The following is a 22,854-nucleotide window of genomic DNA, read 5'->3' as shown; positions in this document are numbered from 1 at the left end:
TACTTCGTATAAAAGCCGTATATTTCAATGATGTAGTAAATAGGGAAATGGAAGGACTATTTCTACAATTTTGTAGGAAAGTGTTTTGCACACTCGGATTGGTTTATATATCCAAGGGAAAATAAAATGTCAGATTTAATTTAAGACCTTATCGATCCGTAGCTAAAGAAGGTGAAGAGACGAAGGTGGAGGGACAAGGATGAACGTGAATGAACTTCGAGGAAGTGAGTTAAATTAAAATCTGAAGCTAGAATTTGATGGCCATTATACACTCCAAAAATGTAACTTTCTAAAACCTTAGTGGGATCAAAGGAAGCTGATCATCTGAAAACGAAGATCAAGGAATAGGCAAAATGGAGATTTTGATTGAACTAATCTATTTGTAACAACCCACCGTTAGCAGATATTGTCCTCTTTGAACTTTCACTCTCGGGAGAGATTTCTACACATTTATAAGAAATATTTTGTTCCTCTCTCCAACTAATATGGATCTCACAATCCATCTCTTTGAGGTCCAGCGTCCTCGCGGCACACCGTTCGATGTTTGACTCTGATACCATTTGTGACCGCCGAAGCATGAGAAATGAAAGAAATGGGCAAATTGGAGATTTTAATTGAGCTAAGGACCAGAAGGATAGTACCTGGATGAATGTAATGTGGCTTTGCCCCCGGACTCATAAATAATGACCATCACCATGTGGGCCTCTTCCTCAACGAGTTTCCAGAAGTCATTTCCTTGTCGATTGGATCAAACTGCGACACTATACATCCATCTTCTAGCTTTTTGTGTTGTCATCTCAGCTTATTCCAGGCCTTGAAATCCTGTTCAAATTTAGCTTCATCCTTCAGTAAGAACATTAACTACTATCTGGCCAAGTTTATCATGCAACATGTTGATCAGCCTTCAAAACAAGCTCCATTTCTATCATCAAATACTCAAAAGTCGCTTCACTAGGATATTTGGGTAGAATTTGGCATCATGCTACTAACAGTTGGAATAAACTAATTAGCTTGACATGTTAATCCAATTGGAACATTTTAAAGGTACGAAAACAAATAGACAAAATGCTCAAAAGTTCATTTAAACTACCCCACACCAACCAAAAACAACAAGGAGAGCTATGCATAAAGACATTTGCTCTATCCTGTACAATTCAACTAAAGACATTTGTCTATTTGCATAAACTAATTATCTATCTGTACAATTCAATCCCTATCCTGCCGCTTACTAGTTATGTATAAACATGACGTACCATCTATACAGCCACAGTTGAGCAAAGCATCAATCATTTCAGTGTATGCTGTTCAATCTTGTGAACTACATGGACATCTTTCAGAATCCCAAAACCCTAAAGAAAAAATGTATTACAATTGATGAATGGAAGGGCTATGTCTGAAAAGTGAATCAAGATGCACAAACTTGTAGCGCTAGGTACCCCCACAGGAGCATGAGCCACTCAAGGAAATTTCAGAACATGCATGAATTATTGTGGGTCAGACCAGAATGAGCAGTGGGGGGAGTAAATATCCTCCTATGGCTATGAGAACGTAATTAATTTGGAAGCTTATATGCATCCATTGTAGCTAAAGAAGAAACATACAGTGTCCACTGGTAAAACAACAAAGGTATATGCATCGCTCTTGATGGATATAAACAGTATCAAATGAGTAGTAACTTGTTTGAGATTATACTTTCCTCTCCAAAGACCATAAAGAAGCCCGAAACTTCTCTCCGTTGAAGAGATTGCACATCAATACTATCATTCATAGAAAAGCTTCCAAATCTATCGAGCCAAATAAACACTAACTAGAAACTAAAACATACACCCATAAACTCTTTAATACCACTAACAACTAAAAATAAGTCTACTACACTATCAACCAAATTTAACTGCAACGCTTAATTGTTCCAATTGAAATGTGGCTGCCATAAAGCATTTGAACTTACAGGACTGGAGACATTATTATGAGCTTTGTAGTGCAGATTATTAGACGAACACGACTCTCCACAATGGTATGATATTGTCCAAATGATCATTCCCTAAATTAGCCGATGTGGGACTTTCATCATCCAACACCTCCCCTCTACCAAAGTACGCCTTCTCTTAATCGAAGCTTGACTCCTTTGGAGTCTTAGTCATTTTTTACTGCCTTCGAGGAGGCTTGACTCCTTTTCTTTTGGAGTCCTTTGTTCGACATTTGAGGATTTACCAATCTATTGGCACGACTAAGTTTAGAGCATGGCTCTGAAACCATGTTAGACGAACACGACTCTTCACAATGGTATATGATATTGTCCACTTTGAGCATAAGCTCTCGTGGTTTTGCTTTGGGCTTCCCCAAAAGGCCTCATACCAATGGAGAGAGTATTCTTTGTTTATAAACCTATGATTATTCCCTAAATTAGTCGACGTGTGACTTTCATCATCCAACATAGATAAAGTACAGTAAGCAGCTTAAGAAATGACTTCCGGTAGAAACTGGCCTGGTTCAGTCAAAGCATTTAGAAGACCATAATAAGTGGTGCCGACAGTGCTAGACCTCCAAAAGCAGTACCTTCTTCCACAGATTCAAATAATCAAACTGCTTAGTCAACTTTTCTAGCTTCTCCCTAGCCCTGGCAGAGAAAAGACTGAGACTTAACTGGAACAAGAACTAATCACGACTCTCCCATATAACTGTCACAATGACGGATTTCCCACATGACTCAACAACAATGCATCAAGGAATCTAAAACTTAGAATGCTTTAATTTATTACCTTCAATAGCGTCCCATAACTGACATTGTCTACTCCACAATTATTTGGTTTGGACATTTCAGTGGAATTTTTCGGAGCTAAATCAATATCACCGCAGTGAGCACAGGCTTCCAGGACAGCATTCATAAAAAATTGTATTCAACTTTCCATAAAGTCTCTTCGCAATTTCAATCTCCTCAAATAACTGAGAAAAATTAAAGAACAATATGAAACTCAAACCCAAAAACTGATGCAATTTCCGAGAAGGATATACTTCAATAGAAATCGTCACTCATAGTTTCTGACGTCGAAATATTTTTTTCACACAAATCCGTTATACGAAACCGTATAATTTTATTTAATAAGAACGCATACGCTACCAACAATGAGAATGAAGAGGAGAAAGAAAATCAACGGATTCCCCTTAGTCCAGACGCGGCATGATATTGAAACTTCGCATACAACCGCAAGCAATAACATGAGCAAAAAAACTAAGTCCTTAAGTGTTTTTCCTCGCACTCCAAAAACGAGCAGTCGAGTTGAGTAAAAATTAAAGTAAATATACAACATAAACAAGTAAAACCTTGTGGAGCTACTTCCGGCGACTGAGTAGGACGACAAGAGACGTCAGCCGCTTGAGATTAGAACTCCGAGGAGAGTCTTCCCGGCCGGGCAGTGGCCGTGCGATAAGGAGTCGGACAAGAAGATACGTTCGTGGAATCGGATAAGCATAAAGCCAATGGAGGATAGAATAATGAGGCGATCAGTAGCATCTTCTCCGACGGTGGTTATGAGTGGCGATGAGACAGAGAAGCTAACCATCGGCCATGGGAGCGAAAGGGAGAAAGAAGAGGAGGACGACAGTACGTAAAATTGGCGGTAAATGTCCGGTATCATTAGGCTGGGCCCGTGGGCCCAATTGTCTAGGATGAGACCTGGCCCAGTTTACTTTAGTTATGTGGGTACTACAAGGCCCAGCCCAATAAAAACCACCGTAAATTTACTAATTTGCCCTTAACTGAACATTTTATATTAAAACAATAAAATAAACGTAAAAAGGTGAGTTTTTTTTGCCCACAAGCCCAATAGGAACAAATTAGTAAACAAAATTACCAATTTGCCCATAACATATAAATTGAGTATGGCAAGGCACGTGAATACGCATGACATATTTAAACAATTATTTTATATTTTTTTAATTTGACTAATAATTTAAATGCTAAAATTTACTCGACAGAAGTGAGATAAAAACAAACACAATTTAAAAATATATTTTAAAGTTAGATAATTAAACAATAAAAATATAGAAATAATTTTCCAAATACATTTTTTAATTCTAAATATTTGGATATTTTTTTCATTTCATGCACACTTTGAATTTTGGAAACATATATATACATAATATATATTTTTAATTTATCTACATGGACTCATGAAACATAAAAAGAAAAAAGAAAAATAGAAAAATAATTTTTTTTTTTTTTTTCCTTTTCTTTTTGTTCAGAGCAAATAAGTGAAGAAAGGCCAAACGATTTCATTACACTACGCGTTATTGCTGTTCATATTCTTGCAGATCAAAACAGCTCATTGATTTGAAGCCATTAACGAGCTTCCGATCGTGGTACCTTTGCCCTAGGGTTTGTCTTCTTCGTTCGTTTTGATCATCATCTTCATCGCTCTCTCGATTTCTTTCCTCTGAATCGGAACCCTCCGCCGGTTGTTGTTGTTCTTCGTCTTCGTTTAGGGCAAGCAGAGGCATCGATTTAGGGTTTCGCCAACTGTAGAATGAGGCTTTTCTCGACCATTTTGACGCCATTAAAATTCTTCTCCTCTTGTTGAAAGGATTATCCGGCTTCTCTAAATCTTTCACTTGAATCACCTCTGATAAATTCGCAAACGACTTCGATTTCCCCGAGAAATGCCTCGATAAGCCTCCTCTACAATTCCAATCCCCCCGAGGAATTTCATCACATTACAGAGTATTAAATCTCTAATTCGTGTGATTAATCGGAAATTTTAGAGTTCAATCGCCTTTTTCGGCTTCAATTTTCGATTTCTAGGTTATAGGAGAGTGAAAATTAAAGAGATAGAGATAGAGATAGAGAAACTCACTTGATTACAAGAGCGTCTTCGAGAGAATCCAATCCGAGCAATCCTCCTTCCTTTGGCTTGCTCTGCACCTCATCGTCGTCGGAATCATCGTCGGGAACTCCAATCGACGACGACTCCGACGAGTTTTCCCCAATCGAACTACCAGATCCGGACTCGCGAAAACCCAACCCGTCCCGATTATGAGTCTCCGCGACGGCGGAGGAGTTCTCCGATGGGACTTCGATGCTGAACGTCGGAGAACCGAGCAAAACCTCCATCACTCACAGGCGGGAGATCGAATCCGTCGCAGTAGAGATTTCTGAACTTACCTCCGCTCTGCTTCTCCTCGCCGGCAACGCCCAAGGGTTAGGGTTCGTTGTCATCAACCGGCGGCAGATTGGTACCGACTTTTCTGATAGGGAGAGAAAGAAGATAGAAAGACAGAAAGAGAGAAGGGGATAAGGGGGGGACTATCACTCTGTGAACTGTTTTTGTTTTAAGTAAATCAAAAATAAAAAAATATATAAAACGAGAAAAAAAAAAAAAAAAAAAAAAAAAAAAAAAAAAAAAAAAAAAAAANAAAAAAAAAAAAAAAAAAAAAAAAAAAAAAAAAAAAAAAAGCTAAAAAACTGTTCCACTTGAAATTATTATTACTATTTTTTAATATCCAAACATGGTTATAATTATTAAAAATTTCTTTTTATTACATATTTGAAGTATTTTTGGTTAAAAATGATTTTTTTTTTCTAATTACTTCTCAAATGTTTATTAATTTATTTTTATTATTATTTAAAAAAAAACTATTTTTAATCATCCAAAATTATATGATATAAAAAATATTTAAATACTAAATTGTAATTTAATTTTTAAAAAAAAATCATAAATGGATAGGAAGAAGCAAACATTTTGTACCCACAAATATAACAAATTAATGCAACCTTAAAAAAAGGAAGCGGAGTGTTTGGGAGACGAGATAGTGGAGCCCGATTGCAGATTATTAGGGATTATATATCTACGTGGAATTATGATATTTGCATTAAAGTCTTTTTTTTTTCTTGTGAATTTAAAATATTATTATAAGAAATTAGGAATGGGAGTATAAACTTTAATGGTGGTATATACCAAAAATAGACTAATAAATGATTATTTAAAATGATAACAAATATAGCTCGTGTATAATAAATAGGTGTGAATAGTCAAATATATATATATTTATTTATATATATATATTTACCTACTTTAATAAATAGGAGTATAAACTTTCTTTCATATAATTTACCTACTTTATTAGGGTTTTAAGAACCATAATGCATTTTTATTTTTTATTTTTTAAATATATTCATTAAAAAAAATCTTATTTATTTGTTTTATGCATATAAATTATATAATTTAAGATTACTAGTGAACCAAAAAAAAAAAAAAAAAAAAAAAAAAAAAAANTAGTATAGTTAATAACTATTAATTTTTTAAACGCTTATTAACCTCCATATTCTTGAGATCATTTTATTTGCACGTGGTATTAATTTATTTATATTCTCTCTTATGTACTCGAGCGCTATCGAGAAATTTGAATTTGAAAATATGTATTTTATGTTCGTGTTAATATCTGAAATTTTGAAAAACAATCTTAAAATGTAGTTCATACAACTTTCAATCACAAGTAATTGTCTCGTATTCTTACTTTTGTTATAGGAGTTTTTTTACAATTTTTTTCTCGGATTGCATCGTTTCTATTTTGATTTCATTAATGTTTACAATGTTTAAATAGGATACAAATCATCCACTAATATCTAAAAGAAGGGAAAATATATATCTAACTAAATCTGGTAAATAAGATAAATTATACTGCTAATCAAATCCTAAGATGAAATATACTACTAACAACTTCAAAAAATAAAAATAAAAATATTAACGGGATATCTAACATATACTTCATAATTAATTATTAAAATATATTTTCCAAATATCATATCTTAATAGATTTATTTATTTATTATTTGACGGTGGAGTTGAAAGAGATAAATAATAGAAAATAAACAAAATACGAGTATTGTGTACATAGATGACAAATCACTTGTTTATTTCGATGATAACTGAACCCGTAAAATTGAAATTCAAATTTTGAGCTCGTTCTACATTCTCTCCCTTTTCAACCCCTCGAACGATAGATATTTTTCTAACGCAACTAAATAAACGTGTTATTAAAAACAAAGATTCATTGATGAGTTGGTCGATGGGTGGATGGATTGGGTGAGGGGTTACCTAAGTTTGAGGTGTAAAGCATGGATTGGTATAAGACTAGAGTGGATAATAATCTATCCTATAAAGCTCTGTTCATATGAATAGACTAGGAGAATGATAAAAGAAGTATTAAAGATTCCATAAACAATCATGATTTTGGCCATTATTGGATAATATCTTTTTTCTTTTTATTTTTTAGATTAAGTCCATAAATATGATATGATAGTATTCAACCATTGATTTTTGTTTTTCTTTTCATTTTTTTTTTATAAAGAAATTAGGTAAAATATGTCCAAACCTTATATGAATTTAAATGTTAAAATTATATATAAATTCTAATTTTCAAAATTGTGGAGACTAAATTATAATTTTGTTGAAATCAAAGGACCAAATCTGAAACATTTTTTTTTTCCAAGTGAGAGATTGGATTTGTTGATTTGGGTGGTGCTGGGTCTCGTTTTGTACGATCAAATCGCCGTGGAAGATGGGTCATGGTCCAATTAAGTCAAAAGACCATTTTGCCCTTTTATTTGACTTTTTTCAAATTATTATATTTTTTTTATTCCAAAACTGTCTAAAATAAATAAATAAAAAAACATCAATATTCCATCAAGTTGATTAATTTGTAAGGCCCTTTGAATATATGCTTAAAAAAAAGTCAATTTTCGCAATAAGTGAAATAAAGTATTCAATAAAGTAAGACTTTTTCAGTTCTCAAAAAAATAAATGGATATTATTTAAATCTAACTTTATAATTAATTTTCCAAAAAAAAAAAAAATTCCAATTAGTGGGCCCCACACACCAATTTTTGAATTGATTGATTGACAACCTCTCACCTGTCACTGACCACCATTCCCCCATCTTTTGACTTTTCATAGACTTTTACGAATCAACCCCTCAATCTCTTCGAATTTTCATTTTCGCCCCAACTTTTGTTTATATTTGCAAACGCACCAATTAAAAAAGAAGACCACGACAGTAATTAATTAAATCAAATTAATTCTACTCCGGCAGCCACGCGCTGGGCAGATAGAATAGAGATTCTTTCTGCCATTTAACATTTTTTTTTTTTTTTCGTAATGTACAATCATCATGAAGAGAAAAAATGAAGTCAAAATTCAAATTTTCTTTTTTCTTTTTTCCATTTATTTTCTTCCAGCTTGAACTTCAACTTGACTCAAAAACTAAAGCTACTCCGGTGGCCATATTTTCCGGCAAGGAGCTCTGTGTATGGCGATGCTCTCCTTCGTACGTTACAATCAACATCGCTGGATCATTTGGATCCCTCTCCACGTGTTTCCTCGCTGGACATCCTCTCATCGAGCTACACTTGTAATATCCACTGAAAATTTAACAATTATCGAGTTAAAATCGGTAAAATTATAATAAATCGCCACCGTACACGGCGGGAGTTGCTGTTTTTTAACTCACCGTGGGTATGGAGATCCCTTGATCGGCTTCTGACCGTATTTTCTCCATGAGTACTCGTCCGGTGGAATATCGGCGATTTTAGAACTAATCGCCGGGACTCGGATCGTCTTCTTCATACGGTTTTTCCTGTAGAAAAAGACGTCGGTCAGCATTTATTGGAATTCGGAAAATATTATTAAAATCCTTAATACACCAGTCGTTGGGGAAGGTGGTGGGGTCCATCACGTGATTTTAAGTCAACGGTCAATATTAAAGGCTGAAAGAACGAGACAAAACTACTTTAATGGCAAGTTGAAAATTTAAAGTGAAATTTTTGGAATTTCGATATATATATATTTTTTTCTAAATTACTAAACCACCACCAAATCGTGTCAGTATCACGCGTGCCGTGCCTACTAACTCGCTAACTAACCCTTATTCCGACTCGGACGAGTCAACTCGTTTTCCACTTCAACTCTGTTCTTTGTTTAGGGTTTCTGTTCTTACGAATATCATAATCACAGAAATATTTGATTGCTTGGCTTTCGAAGTTAGATTCAGTTTGAAGAACGTGAAATTAGATTTGGTACCTTCTCTTTGAGCAATGGCACTTGCCGGAAGCAGAGGTAGAACCGGAGAATTTCCCGGACAAATCTTCGGAATAATCGTGTTCGTGACACCTCTTCTTGTATGGCGGCGCCGAGAGTGGCGGTTTTCCGCCGGAAGCAGACGGAGCCGGTGCCAGAAAGATCGAGGTTCCTAATTTTCCGTTGGATACGCTGCCGTCTCCGGTAATAGCAGAGGACATAAACGAAGAACTCGAAGAGACGCTGAAGGTATCCTTAGAAAATTCCAAATCGGTTCCCTTAGGGTTAGAGTTCAAAATATTCGGCCTAGTGAAATCGAGAGTCATACTCTGAGGCTGCGACTGGAGAAAGTTCGCCGCCGCAGCAACCTTCGTCAGTGGCTGAGCGACGGTGACTGGAGCGGTGAACGACGGAGCAGAAACCGTCGCCGATGAAGTAAACGGAGTAGGAGTGATGTTCATCGCCTGATTTTGAGGAACTGAACCAGACGAGGAGGAAGAGGTCGAATTAGATACCGGACCTCGTCGGAACCTGGCGTGGCCAGTCCGATTGAGAAGCGAAATCACTTTCTTAAACTTCGAAACAGTCGCATCAGTTAGATCAGAGCAATCGACATGGTTTGAAGATTGCTTGTGAGAAAGAAGACGAACGAGATGCTCCATACTCTTCAATCCTTGCGATGCGGCCTCTTGTATAGCCATCTGATCATCCATCTTCGGAAAACTCATCAGATCCACCGCCATAGTTGAGAACTTGAAGAAAATCGAAGAGAAAACCGAGCGATGAAAACTCTGAACAACTACAAGAATAAGATCATCGTAAGAGAAGAGGAAGATTAGTATTCGGAGAAAGTGAGCCAAAGGATGGAGGTTGGGGATGATTTAATGGCCCTCGAGGTGACCGGATGACCGGGTAAGCAGGTTGGAAGTCAAACCTGATTCTTGATCCAACGGTCAGGATTTGTTCAAAGAACGTACAGAGTGGGGCATACTATGGAACGAAAAAAAAAAAAAATTATATACATAAGAAATCATCCATTTCAAAATTATAAATATTTTAAAATTACCGGACTTGTAATTTTTTTTAGATTTGACAATAAAACGGTGCGTTTTGCCCTACTCGATATTGGAATTTTGAAAATTCCCATCTTCTAGAATATGTCCATTATGAACCAACAAATATCGTCCGTATCGCGATAAATTTCCGATATTTTAAATTACGCAAAACGACGAACCATACTGTGTTTTGATAAAGAAAGCTGACCAAAAGTGGGGATCACGTGTAGCTATTCTATTATTCTCGTAATTTAAACCCCAAATGTTGACCAAACTTTATTATATTATTTTTTTCAGTCTAAAATTTTAATTTTATTATAATATTTAGTAGCGGAATTTCTAGGAAAAATATTATTTTAATCAGTTAAACAAATTATTTAATAAATTTTAATTTTCTTTAATTTTTTTTTTTTTTTAAATAGAGAATCCAATAGGTTAAACGAGAACCGTCGAATCGAATCGCGAAACCAACGGTGGGAATTCACCTAGAGAGTTGACCACGACTTTTTAATTTTAGCATTTAATAATTGGGTGGTACATTTTAAATTTCTGCCACGTGTCGAATACATTAAAAGAGTATGGAAATTAGCTGGTGCCAATTAAAGAAAATATTTCGGGGTTTTATTTTAAATAATAAATTAATTATGTGGTGCACTCCAACTTTTAATAAAGTAAACCATAACTTTCTGGAAACCTTTTGACCTAATTGAGGGATTAGGAGTAACATGAGAATATTAATTAAATATTAACAACTTGCTTAATTAACTTAATTTTTTTATAATTAACTTTACAATTTTAATCGAGTCAATTGCTATTAATAATTTAATTTTTTAGTCGTCATTATTTTATTAATTTAATTGTCAGCTCGTGACTTTTAAACGTAGTGGGAATGGAGGCTATTTTTTTTAATTATTATTTGTTCAAATTTTTAATACTTATTTTTTTATTTGTGGTTAATTTTTTTTAATTCAACTCGTCTAATTTAAGAATGATTTATAATTTATTTTTTATTATTAAATTTGAAAAAAAACAAATTAAATGGGTTATAACAAAAATTGGATAAGAGAGAAATTAATAAATATAATATTTAATCGGAATGAATAAATAACGATAATAATTAAATAAAATAAAAAAAATCAACTGCTTTGTTTTTAATTGCAATAAATACCAAAAACATGTCCTCCACCACTTTTTTTTTTTCTATTATTTTTCTCTCTCTTAATTTCCATAATTAAATTAATATTTACATGTGGTTGACTTATCTACAACGACTTTTATTTTTTAAAAAAACATTAAATTATATTTATTGTTTTTTTTGTTTCTACTTATTTTCAACACAAGCCGCGTCAAGAAAGGCTGGTTTCGTTTTCACACGTAATTAATTAATGAAGATGAGGTTAAAATCGTCTATATAAAAAAACGAGGTCGTTGAGAATTATTCTTGGATATTTAAAATAAATAAATAAAACATGTAATATCGTTTAGGTTGACGATAGAGCTGATATGTATGAAGATTGACTTTTACTCACCCGAAAAGTATTGTCCACGAGCTACTCTATCTCAGTAAGACTTATACCTGTTTGTGGATTGAAATTTGATTGCAACTCGTAAATTTTTTTCAACTCATACAATTTTTTTGAACCTAAAATAAATTTCACCTCATATTCAATTCATGAACACATCTAAATGTTATTAAGATGGAGTAGCTCGTGGACAAGATTTTTCGAGTGAGTAAAAGTCAACCTTCACGCATATTAGCTCTATCATCGACCTAAATGATGAACTCGACCCAATCCATATGTATATGTTTTAATTGGGTTTTTTGGGTCATTTATTTAATTTTTAATTTTTACTTTTTTTAGTAAAAATAAAAGGTTAATTTTTAAAATATCTATTAAATAAAATGATATATTTTAAAATCAACAATAAATTCGATTAATCAAACGGATTGAATTTTTATTTATTTAAATTCAAAAAGAAAAAAAAGATTATAAAATAAATTATATTGGAAATGATAAAAGAGTATTAATTTGTAATACTAAATAAGAAATAAAAATCGTTACCCAATCCTCTATAGTCAATTAATATTTTTTAAATAATATATTAAATTTGATTTTAGTGCACATTTAATGTTTAATTTGGTCAATAATTTTTTTATTAATACGTCCTGGTCAATAATGTTTTGTATATACAATTATTATGGCTATAATAATATTTTATCAATAGGTTGGTGAACATCGAATTTAAACACCTACCAAGATAAATAGTTACTAAGGTAAATAAACAAAAAAAAAAAAAAAGTTAAAAGTAAAAACACACGAAAAAAAAAGTAGAATTATGGGTCGAAATTCAGACAGTAAAAGACTCTGTAGATTTTGTAGTGTGAAAGTAAGAGAGATACAGTTATAAACACTTTGATTATAGCGACTTGCTACCACCCATGGATGTATGAGAATTTCTTATATTCGAACCACGTCAATCTTTGTCTCTTTGTTTAAAATTTGTTCGTGGGTGTGTGAGTACATTCGATATTGCTTCCGCTATTGGTACAACAATTGATATCAGAGTTTTTTTTTTTTACATTTGGTATGAAGATTCTTGTCGTGCATCGAAATGTTACAACCTTCAATGCTCTGATACCACTTGTTGTACTAATAGCGGGAGCAATATCAAAGTGTTTACAAGTGAATATCCAACTCTCACGCTACAAATTATTTCACACAGACTCAATCAAATATTCTCAACCATCTTGTACAACCCTTTATATATAAAGATATTTACGTAGAATATTAATAAAAATTATAAATTAAATGAGAATTAATAATAAAAATAAATAAGAATATTAATTACTGAATTAATAACCAAATTAATACCAAAAGTTAATAACCGAATTAAAAAAAAATTTATAACAATTTACCAAATAAGTTGTGGGATTTTTCAAGTTGACTTTATAATATATGAAATGATAATAATTTTAATTAGAAATAAAATGATTTGTTATTATTCGAGGTGAGTCAGGTGAGCAGCTTTGATACGGTAGTGGATTTGATTCTTTTATTTATTTATTTTTAATTTATTTTCGGATATTTATAATTCGTTTTTAAATTGTTTTCAGATAAGGATACTGAATAAATAATTAAAGAACGTAATCCGTGAGAATCTCCCTGCAATGAGTTTTAAAAAATACGTTAATACGATTTTTTTAAAAATGGAATTTTATCCCGTGCACTCGTGCCCATACACCTCCCAATCACAACTCTCTTATCAGCCGTCCGATTTGCATAAAAAATATCCATCTCATTAATTTTGAGTATCCAAATATTATTTAGGAAACGTGGATATTTTATTTAGGGGTACCGTTTACTTTAATTTCTTTTTTAATTTTGTCCAATTAAATTTAAAAATAGATAATTCGTGAAATTATAAACGTATTTTCGAAAATAAGTTCGAGCTAAGATGACAAGACACGATATATTATTGATCCACCAATAAGCTAGTTACCGGGCGGTGTGCCAACGAGGACATAATATCGCTTTGGGAGGAAACGAAACATTCTTTATAAGTGTTGTCGCTCGTGCTGTTACATTAATAATAATAATTTTATATAATTTTGATAGACTATTTAACTTTGGTAGGTAATTCCTGTCTCAATCCCTAAAATAAATAAATAAATACAACTGTAGAAATAAAAATTAAAATGAGAGGCCGGGACAACTATAGGGGGGTTCTCTGTTTTCGTCACGTCCCTAAACGTCTCTATTCATCGAGATATAGACAATTTATACATAAATGATTTAACTCAAATGCTCGGTTAAAAAATATCGACCTGCGAGTTTTTTTTTTCATTATTCTTTTAATTATGTGTTGATGTTAATTTGATTCAACGTTAAAATTTAAATATTTGATTAAAAGTTGACCAAGTCAAGCATGTACGGAAGGTGAATTATGAATATTTACGACGAATAAAAAAACAAAAGGGTAAAATTGACCAATTCAATATGTGATGTCTGTGGTCAAATTTGGAACATGTCTATATAATTATACCACGTTAAAAAAAAAAACGGTCAATATTTCCAGCTACAAATATGTCAGAGTAGTGAAATTTTATTATTTAATTTAATTTAATTTTCACGCCCCGCCATCTTTTAACACGGTCTCCGAACTTTGGTTCAAACGCAATAAATTTTCACTCGCCATTTTAAACTTAGCACCTTATATAAAACGTGCTTTTAAACGACTCAAAAGTCCAAGTTCGTGGACTGCGGTAAATTTAATTATATCATGACTCGAATATTTTCCGTTCGATAAATTTGTATATTAAATATTAATTAAAATATAAAAAACGATCCATGAAGTGGGTTGCCACGTCATCCAAGCCCATAATATGAGCCCACTGAATGCATCCTAATTGGGCCTCTAAAGGCCTAGCCAACCACAAATCAAGGTTCCTTAGTGGGCCTGTTTGCTAACCTTAGTGGGCTGAGACAGGCCTGGGTTTTGGCACAATGGTATTGGAGTCCTTTTGTAATGAGCTGTTATGTTATTATAAGGTGTAAAGCTATATATTATTTTTAAATTAAAATGTTGTTGTTATTATTATTTTGTTTATACAATAAAAAATGAGTAATTATATCGTGATGCTTAAGTGGGTCCCACCATTTTTACTCGTTGGAAACGAGTTAGTGTTGTGAGCGAAGCACGCTCGTAGTTGAACTCGGTTGAAACTGGCAGGTTCGTTTGGTTCACGTTTGCTACGATAGTCTTACCAGTTATGGATTGGACTCTTTGTCACACTACACCCGAACGACTCAAACAAAGAGTCCTTACTTGCTTTGTTCAACACGAGTCTTATGATTTAATGTATGCTAGGCTTCGTTTTGACCATAATATCACGACATATAACTCATGTGTGGGGATTCGGTAAAGTTTTTCATTCAGTCTGGTTTTTTCCGATATTTATATTAAAATTAATATATATATTAAGATTATTATGTTCAAAATTAACAATTGAATTTGACCAATATTAAACTTAGAAAAAACATTTAATGTATAATTAAATAAGGTTAGAATACCTAAATCCAAACTTCTAGAAGGGAGACACTAAATTGGAGAAACACCAAAAACATTTGCCCTAGAAAAGAGTCCACGCATCGCACGTGTTTGTCGATTGAGAAACTAAACCGGGTTCGCACCGACTATTTGGGTCCGGTTCGGCGTGACTCATTAATGCGACTCGGCGTCGTATATTATAGGCATTAGGCGAACCAAACAGGCAAGACAGACCGACATTTTATTTTTAATTTTTATTTAATTTTTGTTCTTCATTTCTTATTACAATTTCTCTGTCCATCGACTCTATGTTTCACCCGCGAAAGTGAAGCTAGCGTAAGATCTGGAAAGCATTACAGAGAGGAGAGTGAAACGGAGGCGACGATTTCCTTCAATCCAAAGCTATCTCAAGCTTCTTCAATCTCACCGCATCACCGATTACTATTTGATTATGGCGATTACAATCGAGGTCTGTTCGTTTTCTTCTCCATTTCGATTCCTCTCATTACTTTTGTTGATTTTGTTTTTCTTTGCGCTTCGTTTCTGTGGTATTGGAGCTTATGCGTTCTGCTTTTCGGCTTCCTTGTCGAGAATACTGTAGAATGTTTAGCTAAACGGATTTGCGACTCTTGAATATAGCTTAGGAGGATAGCTGTTTGTGTTCGAATTGTAGTGGTTATAGTTATAAACGGCAGTTCGAAATAGTTCGTGTTTTTTCCTTTGGATTTTTATTGGTGTCGAAAGTGAATGCGCCGTTTTCGGACTGAGTTTCTGATGGGAAATATTGTTTCTGCAGCGTTTTTGTGCCTGGAAAAAGATGAATGATTCACTGGTGACTACTATTTAAGTAAATGTGGGGGTTGGATGGACAAGAACAAGAATCGTCCCGAACTGCTTGCGGCAGGCAGGAAGAAGGTGAATTCGTGTTCCTTTTGTTTGTATATTTTAAATAAACGTTAAGTGTCTCTTTGATGAGTTGAATGGGAAAATGTAGAAATATTTCATTATTGTAGTTGATAACGTCAAGAAACTGAAAATTCGGTCTATTAGTTTCATAGCAAGTCTTGAATCTTGTTCGAGTTTTTATGTAAACTGAGGTTGGAAACAAAATTTTGCTGCTTACTCTAATGAGGGTAATATTTTATTTTTTATGCACTTATTTTCCTTTCTTGGGCGCCCAGTGATTCCTAGTTGGTAGATTCATTTATTTTCCAGGATTATTATTTGTTGTAAGTTTGGGTAGTAGTTTCTAATTTAATGGAAACAATAGATTTGGAGACTTTTGGGTGTCAAAGTTCTAAAAAGGCGGTATTTTTAGATTGATTTGATCGAGATTTATCATGTTTAACCTGAAAGGACCTTTGTCTCCTTGAAGTGGAAAAAAACGCAGTCACTTTACCAATTTGGCTGTACCAGACTAATTTATTACCTTTTTTCCCTTTATTTTCTCTATATATCAGCTCCAGCAATTCCGCAAGAAGAAGGATTATAAAGGCAGAGGTAGCCAAGGAAGTTCATCAAAACATACAAGTAAATTGGAACAGCATGATGCAGATGCAGACACTGCCACTACTGAAGTACTTGCATCTGGGAGTCATTCCACTGATGGAGTACTTGCATCTGCCGTTGATTGCAGTCCAGATACTGTAGATTCTTCAGCATCTCCTTCTACAGAACTTTCTTTGGCAGCTGAGGTCGATCATTCTACTGTTTCTGTTAAGCAAGAGATGGATTTAGCCGAAACATCAGAAATTGACCAGGCAGAGGTTCCAATGCAGGAAGTAGGGTATAGGGAGGACTATGATCACCCAATCCAAAATGTGGAGTCTGCTGGAGTTAGATCCTCCGAACCTTCACTTGCTCCTGCTGCTGAAGAGAATAATGATGACATTTATAATTTGTCTTCCTCTGAATCTTCTTCCCAAATTTCTTCTGCTTCCGTGGAGCAACAGCAAAGAATAGTTGAAGTATGGGGGGGATGCAGGGGAGAAGAGCTATTGCTTCCGTCGTCTGCATCTTTGTCACAAGCAAGGGAAGATGTAGGTTGTCCTCTTATTCTTTGGTACTTATTTGCTAATGTATTTTAGTTATGATTTGCCAGATATACTGTATGAGTCAGGGAAACCAAGTGAAAGTCCATATAATTGAATTTATTCTTATATCTTGATTGATAGGCATGAAAGGGGATGGTTTGATGCAATCTGGTCAACTCTGTGGAACAGAGCTTGCAGAAGACAAGCAGGTAGAGACTGGTGGCATGAATGAGTCCGCAGCAGAGACTACTTTTAAAGACACGTGCTGCGATGGGGACAAGATTATTACAGCAGATGTGGCATCTGTATCTGGTGCCGCAACCGAGTCAAACAGTTATTCAATTTCTAGTCCGGGAGAAAAACTAGGTATGCAGAATAGTTCTAGTAGTGGTAGAAATGACTGGAAAGAAGTTAGACAGGTTCATGCAGAAGATATGATACATTCAAGTAGGTCTCAAGTGCAATATATGCCAGAAGATAATTTTGTAGATAAGTCCGAAAGCCATGAAAGTCCTTCACAAACAAGTGTGAAAATTTCTGATGGGGGAGATGTAGATACTCTCTCTCATAATTCACATATGACCACAACTTATGCACATTCCACCTTTTCTTCATTTGGACAAAATAGGAAGTTTCTTGATTTACTGGAGAGAGTGAAAGAAGAGTTGATAGTAACAAGTTTCTCGAAAGATATCTTCGACTTTCAAATTTCTGAACAGAATGAACTACAAATGAAGCTTGATGAAGTTCTTGTGAGGAATCATACCCTTGTGGATGAGCTTTCACATTGCAGATCTGAACTTAAGGATGTTTCAGTTGCAAATGAGGAGCTCAGAAATCAACTGCTAGCTGCAGAGGCTGAGATACAAAAGCTTTCTTCTAGAGCTAGTGAGACAGAGAATAGCTTTGAAAAGTTCATTGGAGATATGTTCAGATTGGAAAAGGAGTTGGATGACTGCAAGCATTTGGTATCAGTGTTAGAAGAGGAGAATGAAAGATTAAATGGTATTATCACCTTTGAGAACGAAAATAAAAAGAAACTAGCCGAGGAGAAGGAGTTGTATATCGGTGAGAATGAAAAGATATTATCAGAATTGAGTAGCTTCAAGAGTTTGAAGGCGGCTCTGGAGGTTGAAAATTCTGAGTTAATGGGGAGTTTGTCTTCAATAGCGGAGGAAAAAATAAAGCATGAGGAAGAAAGAGAACACCTGTTTCAGGTGAATGGGACATTATCAGTTGAACTTGCCAATTGTAAAAGCTTGGTAGCTACCCAACAAGAAGAAATTACCAACTTAATCAATAACCTTGCAGTGTTAACCGAGGATAAGGTGAGGCTTGAAGAAGATAAGAACCTTTTGTTACATGAGAATGAGAAAATGAGATCTGAGCTGCTTGTTCTTGATCAGAGATTGTCAACTGAACATGAGGAACGCGTAAGGTTTGAGGATGACCTTAAAGATGCAGTAGTGCAGGTTAAACAACTCACCGAGGACAATGGATTTCTCAGCAGCAGTCTTGATATACATAAATTGAAAGTTGAAGAACTTTGTGGTGAAATATTGTCTCTAAAAACGAGATGTGGAGAAGATGAGGATCAGTCTGGAAATGCAGACTCTGGCTTGCATCATGAAAATAAGTCCCAAGAAAATGATTCTTACCAAACTACTTTCAAGAAAAATTTGCATGAAACTTCTGTTCTTGCTGTTGGGAAACCCTTCATAGTGACTGAACAGGAAAATTTTGATGATTCTCTTGGGTTTGTAATCTTGGGTCGACACTTAGAGGAAGCAGATGTTATATTACAGAAACTTGAGAAGGAAATCAAAGCGTTGCAGTCCAATTCTGCCTCCTTTAGCAGGTCAGGTAGAAAAATGGATGCTCCTGCTGTTTCAAAACTGATTCAAGCCTTTGAGTCGAAGGTAAATGTTGAAGAAAATGAGGTGGAGGATGAAATTCAGTTACCAGATCCATATAAGTTATCAAATGAATTTGTGGACAATTTGAGAGCATTGCTTCGTCAAGTGGTTATTGATGCTGAAAATGCTAGTGTGTTGCTCAAGGGAGAGCGTGATCATCGAAAGGTTGCTATATCAACATTGAGTGAACTCACGGATCAGTTTGAGGCTTTGAAGAACCATAGTAATGGTTTGGTGATAGCCAACATTGAGCATGGGGTTTTATTTGAATGCTTAAAACATCACGTGGATGATGCTGATGGCAAGATCTATGAACTTGAAATTTTTAATGAGTCTTTAAGGCAACAAGGTGTGCACCACAAGAATTCTAATTGTGAGCTTGCTGAAAGGTTATGTGGATATGAATTAAAACTTAATGAGTTGGAGTGTCAATTATGTGATCTTCATCAAAGCTCAAATCAGATGGTTTCTTTGATATGTAATCAGTTAGACAATTTGCAGGATGGAGCAATTAAAAGGGCAATTATACTTGAGAAGGACTGGCACTCTTTTTTATTGGAGCTTGCTGAAACAATTGCTAAGCTTGATGAATCATTAGGGAAATCTGATACTTCAGCCATCAAATTTTGCACTAATGACCAATTGCCTAGCTGCCTTGCTTCCTCTGTTACAGATGCTGTCAAAATGATTCATGACCTGAGAGAGAGACTTCAAGCTACTGCTGCTGACGGTGAAGCATTTAGGATGTTATATGAAGAAGTAAATGAAAAATATGATAATTTGTTTAGAAGGACCGAATGCTCTGTTGATTTGCTGCATAAGATATTTGGTGAGTTGCAAAAACTTTATCTTGCTTCTTGTGAATCAGTCGGTGGAAGTGACATGAACATGCAAATCAAGATGCTGGGTGATCCCTTAGATTACAGCAGCTTTGAGGCGTTAATCAAGCCACTGGAGGACTGTATTACTCAGCGACTGCAGCTTGAGTCTGTAAACAATAAACTTCGCTTAGATTTGGAACATAAGACTGTGGAATTTGTTGACTTTAGCAAGAGATGCCTTAATTCTACTGGCATTGAAAAATTGATCAAAGATGTCCAAAGTGTGTTATTACCGGAAGATACTGAGGGGGATTGTGGTCAAATGCCTGCTTTATATTTGGAATATATCATATCATTCCTTATACAGAAATACAAGGATACTGAGTTGCGATTAGGCTTATCTAGAGAAGAGTATGGATCTGCGATGATGAAATTGACCGAATTGCAGGGAAGTGTGCATGACTTAAGCACCCTGATTCTTGATCATGAAGGTGAAATTGTTATTCTAAAAGAAAGCTTAAGCCAGGCACAGGAAGCTTTAATGGCTTCGCGATCCGAATTGAAGGATAAACTTAACGAATTAGAACAATCAGAGCAGCGTGTGTCTGCAATCAGAGAGAAGCTAAGCATAGCTGTCACCAAGGGAAAAGGTTTGATTGTACAACGGGATAGTCTCAAGCAGTCACTAGCACAGACTTCTAGTGAACTGGAGAGGTGCTTGCAGGAGTTACAGATGAAAGACAATAGACTTCTTGAGACTGAAACAAAACTTAAAACCTATTCAGAGGCAGGAGAGCGTGTTGAAGCACTGGAATCTGAGCTTTCGTACATTCGAAATTCTGCTACTGCTCTAAGAGAATCATTCCTTCTTAAAGATTCAGTCCTTCAGGGGATAGATGAGATTCTCGATGCTCTAGATTTGCCCGAGAATTTTCATTCAAGAGACATAATCGAGAAGGTTGATTGGTTAGCCAAGTCAAGTACTGGCAAGAATTTGCCTCAAACAGATGGGGATCAGAGGAGTTCGGTCACAGGAGGTTCAGGTTCTGATGCTAATTTTGTCACTACAGATGGCTGGAAAGATGAAATGCAGACGGATGCAAATGTTGGAGATGATTTGAGAAGAAAATATGAGGAGCTTCAAACAAAGTTTTATGGGTTAGCTGAACAAAATGAAATGCTTGAACAGTCATTGATGGAAAGGAATAACTTAGTGCAACGATGGGAAGAACTTCTAGAAAAGATTGATACTCCTTCACACTTGCGGTCCATAGAGCCAGAAGATAAAATTGAATGGTTACATAGATCCCTTACAGAGGCTTGTCATGATAGGGATTCTCTCCATCAAAGGGTCAATAACTTGGAGAACCATTGTGGATTGTTAACTGCAGATCTGGATGATTCACGGAAGAAAATTTCTGACATTGAGGCCGAGCTCCACTCAGTCATGCTTGAGAGAGAGAAACTTTCTGAGAAGTTGGAAATAGTCTATGATCATAATGAGCATCTATCATTCGGAACTTTTGAGAATGAAGTTGAGATTATAATTTTACAAAATGAATTAAGCAATATGCAGGATAAAATAATTTCTACTGAGCATAAAATAGTAAAATTGGAGGCTTTGGTAAGTAATGCTTTGCGAGACATGGACATGAATGATTTGGTTTCTGGTAGCAGTATTGAATTTCTTGAATTGATGGTGATGAAGCTAGTTCAAAATTATACAGCATCTTCTTTAGGGAACGTTGAGCTTGGGAGGGCTACCAATGGACCTGATGCTGAAGAAATCGTTGCTAGAAGCATAGATACACAAGTTGGTTGGCAAAATGAGATAAATGATCACAAGAAAGAGCTGGAGGATGCAGTGCATCAATTAATGGTTGTGACAAAGGAGAGGGATCAATATATGGAGATGCATGAGTCTTTAGTTGTTAAGGTTGAAAGTTTAGATAGAAAGAAGGATGAGTTGCAGGAACTGCTTCATCTGGAAGAGCAGAAGTCAACGTCTATAAGAGAGAAGCTAAATGTTGCTGTTCGAAAGGGGAAGTCTTTGGTTCAACAACGAGATAGTCTAAAACAAGCCATCGAAGAGATGACCACTGAGTTGGACCATCTGAGATCTAAGATGAAGTCCCAGGAAAATACTCTTGCTAGTTATGAGCAGAAATTTAAGAATTTCTCTGTTTATTCAGGACGGGTGGAGGCATTGGAATCAGAGAATCTGTCTCTGAGGAATCAGTTGACCGAAACAGAGGGCAGTTTGCTGGAAAAAGAACATATATTGAGTTCAATTACCAACACTTTAGTTCACATTGAAGTTAATGTTGATGTTAACGAAAATGATCCTATTGAGAAACTGAAACAAGTTGGAAAACTATGCTCTGATCTGCGTGAAGCCGTGGTTTTTTCTGAACAAGAGTCGATTAAATCGAGAAGAGCAGCCGAGTTGCTTCTTGCAGAACTAAATGAAGTCCAGGAAAGAAACGATACTTTCCAGGAAGAGCTAGAGAAAGCTTCCAATGAGATTGCTGTACTGACCAAGGAAAGAGACTTAGCAGAGACTTCCAAGCTTGAAGCTCTCTCAGAACTTGAAAATTTATCTAATGTACACTTAAAGGAAAAAAAGAACCAAATTTCTCAATTTATGGGATTAAAATCTAATCTTGAACGTCAAAAGGAGGTCTTGCGTGAGATTAATTACTTACTTGCCGATTCTTTGTCCAAGGATTTGGATGCTTTTCATAATCTGGAAGCTGCTATTGTGTCGTGTACTGAGGCTAATGGTCCTGCTGATGTCAATCCTTCTCCTTCCATCGTGTCTGGTGCCTTTAAGAAGGACAAGGTACGTTGGTTACTCTGTAAATTGACCTTTTCCTCTTTTAATGACCTCAACCCACCGCCCCCCCCCCCCC

General features: G+C 35.1%; 3 protein-coding genes and 1 long non-coding RNA gene across 6 annotated transcripts in view; 1 reads left to right on the top strand and 3 right to left on the bottom strand.

The window, feature by feature from the left end:
• Positions 1–549: 549 nt before the first annotated feature.
• Positions 550–3,561, bottom strand: LOC111788356. The gene is made up of 4 exons (XR_002814151.1): positions 3,322–3,561; positions 2,760–2,943; positions 1,254–1,349; positions 550–822 (listed from the first exon to the last, which is right to left on the bottom strand). It is a non-coding gene; the product is annotated as an uncharacterized LOC111788356 (long non-coding RNA).
• A 636-nt stretch (positions 3,562–4,197) lies between these two features.
• LOC111788285 lies at positions 4,198–5,320 on the bottom strand. Its single transcript, XM_023668608.1, has 2 exons — positions 4,851–5,320; positions 4,198–4,675 (listed from the first exon to the last, which is right to left on the bottom strand). Exons 1-2 carry the CDS (start codon positions 5,105–5,107, stop codon positions 4,288–4,290), a joined length of 645 nt encoding a protein of 214 aa, XP_023524376.1. The 5' UTR covers positions 5,108–5,320; the 3' UTR covers positions 4,198–4,287.
• Positions 5,321–8,050: 2,730 nt separating this feature from the next.
• Positions 8,051–9,932, bottom strand: LOC111788222 (probable WRKY transcription factor 17). The gene is made up of 3 exons (XM_023668502.1): positions 9,072–9,932; positions 8,503–8,628; positions 8,051–8,413 (listed from the first exon to the last, which is right to left on the bottom strand). The coding sequence occupies exons 1-3, from the start codon at positions 9,809–9,811 to the stop codon at positions 8,239–8,241; spliced, it is 1,041 nt and encodes a 346-aa protein (XP_023524270.1). The 5' UTR covers positions 9,812–9,932; the 3' UTR covers positions 8,051–8,238.
• A 5,530-nt stretch (positions 9,933–15,462) lies between these two features.
• The window catches only part of LOC111788076 (centromere-associated protein E-like), a 10,891-nt gene continuing 3,499 nt past the window's right edge, over positions 15,463–22,854 (top strand). Inside the window, exons 1-5 of one of the 3 annotated variants that reach the window (XM_023668237.1) lie at positions 15,463–15,641; positions 15,969–16,087; positions 16,633–16,866; positions 16,951–17,215; positions 17,347–22,784. In XM_023668237.1, coding sequence (XP_023524005.1) covers positions 16,037–16,087; positions 16,633–16,866; positions 16,951–17,215; positions 17,347–22,784 — 5,988 coding nt within the window. In that variant the 5' untranslated portion in view covers positions 15,463–15,641; positions 15,969–16,036. Of the gene's footprint in view, positions 15,642–15,968; positions 16,088–16,632; positions 17,216–17,346; positions 22,785–22,854 lie in introns of those variants that run through there. The other 2 variants (XM_023668236.1, XM_023668238.1) reach the window with 2 other exon arrangements.

Source organism: Cucurbita pepo, chromosome LG02, assembly GCF_002806865.2.
Source record: "Cucurbita pepo subsp. pepo cultivar mu-cu-16 chromosome LG02, ASM280686v2, whole genome shotgun sequence".
NCBI classification, from domain to species: domain Eukaryota; kingdom Viridiplantae; phylum Streptophyta; class Magnoliopsida; order Cucurbitales; family Cucurbitaceae; genus Cucurbita; species Cucurbita pepo.
Note: the sequence above shows the minus strand (reverse complement) of the source record. Positions and strands in the feature narration are given on the sequence as shown.

Bases quoted from the DNA above. Each gene is read 5' to 3' on its own strand.
- LOC111788222 (XM_023668502.1), bottom strand. From the start codon at position 9,811: ATGGCGGTGGATCTGATGAGTTTTCCGAAGATGGATGATCAGATGGCT. The intron at 8,629-9,071 runs GTACCAAATCTA...CTTTTTCTACAG, and splicing joins TGCCATTGCTCAAAGAGAAG to GAAAAACCGTATGAAGAAGA. The intron at 8,414-8,502 runs GTGAGTTAAAAA...TTAAATTTTCAG, and splicing joins AAGGGATCTCCATACCCACG to TGGATATTACAAGTGTAGCT.
- LOC111788285 (XM_023668608.1), bottom strand. From the start codon at position 5,107: ATGGAGGTTTTGCTCGGTTCTCCGACGTTCAGCATCGAAGTCCCATCG. The intron at 4,676-4,850 runs GTGAGTTTCTCT...TTGGAATTGTAG, and splicing joins GAAGACGCTCTTGTAATCAA to AGGAGGCTTATCGAGGCATT.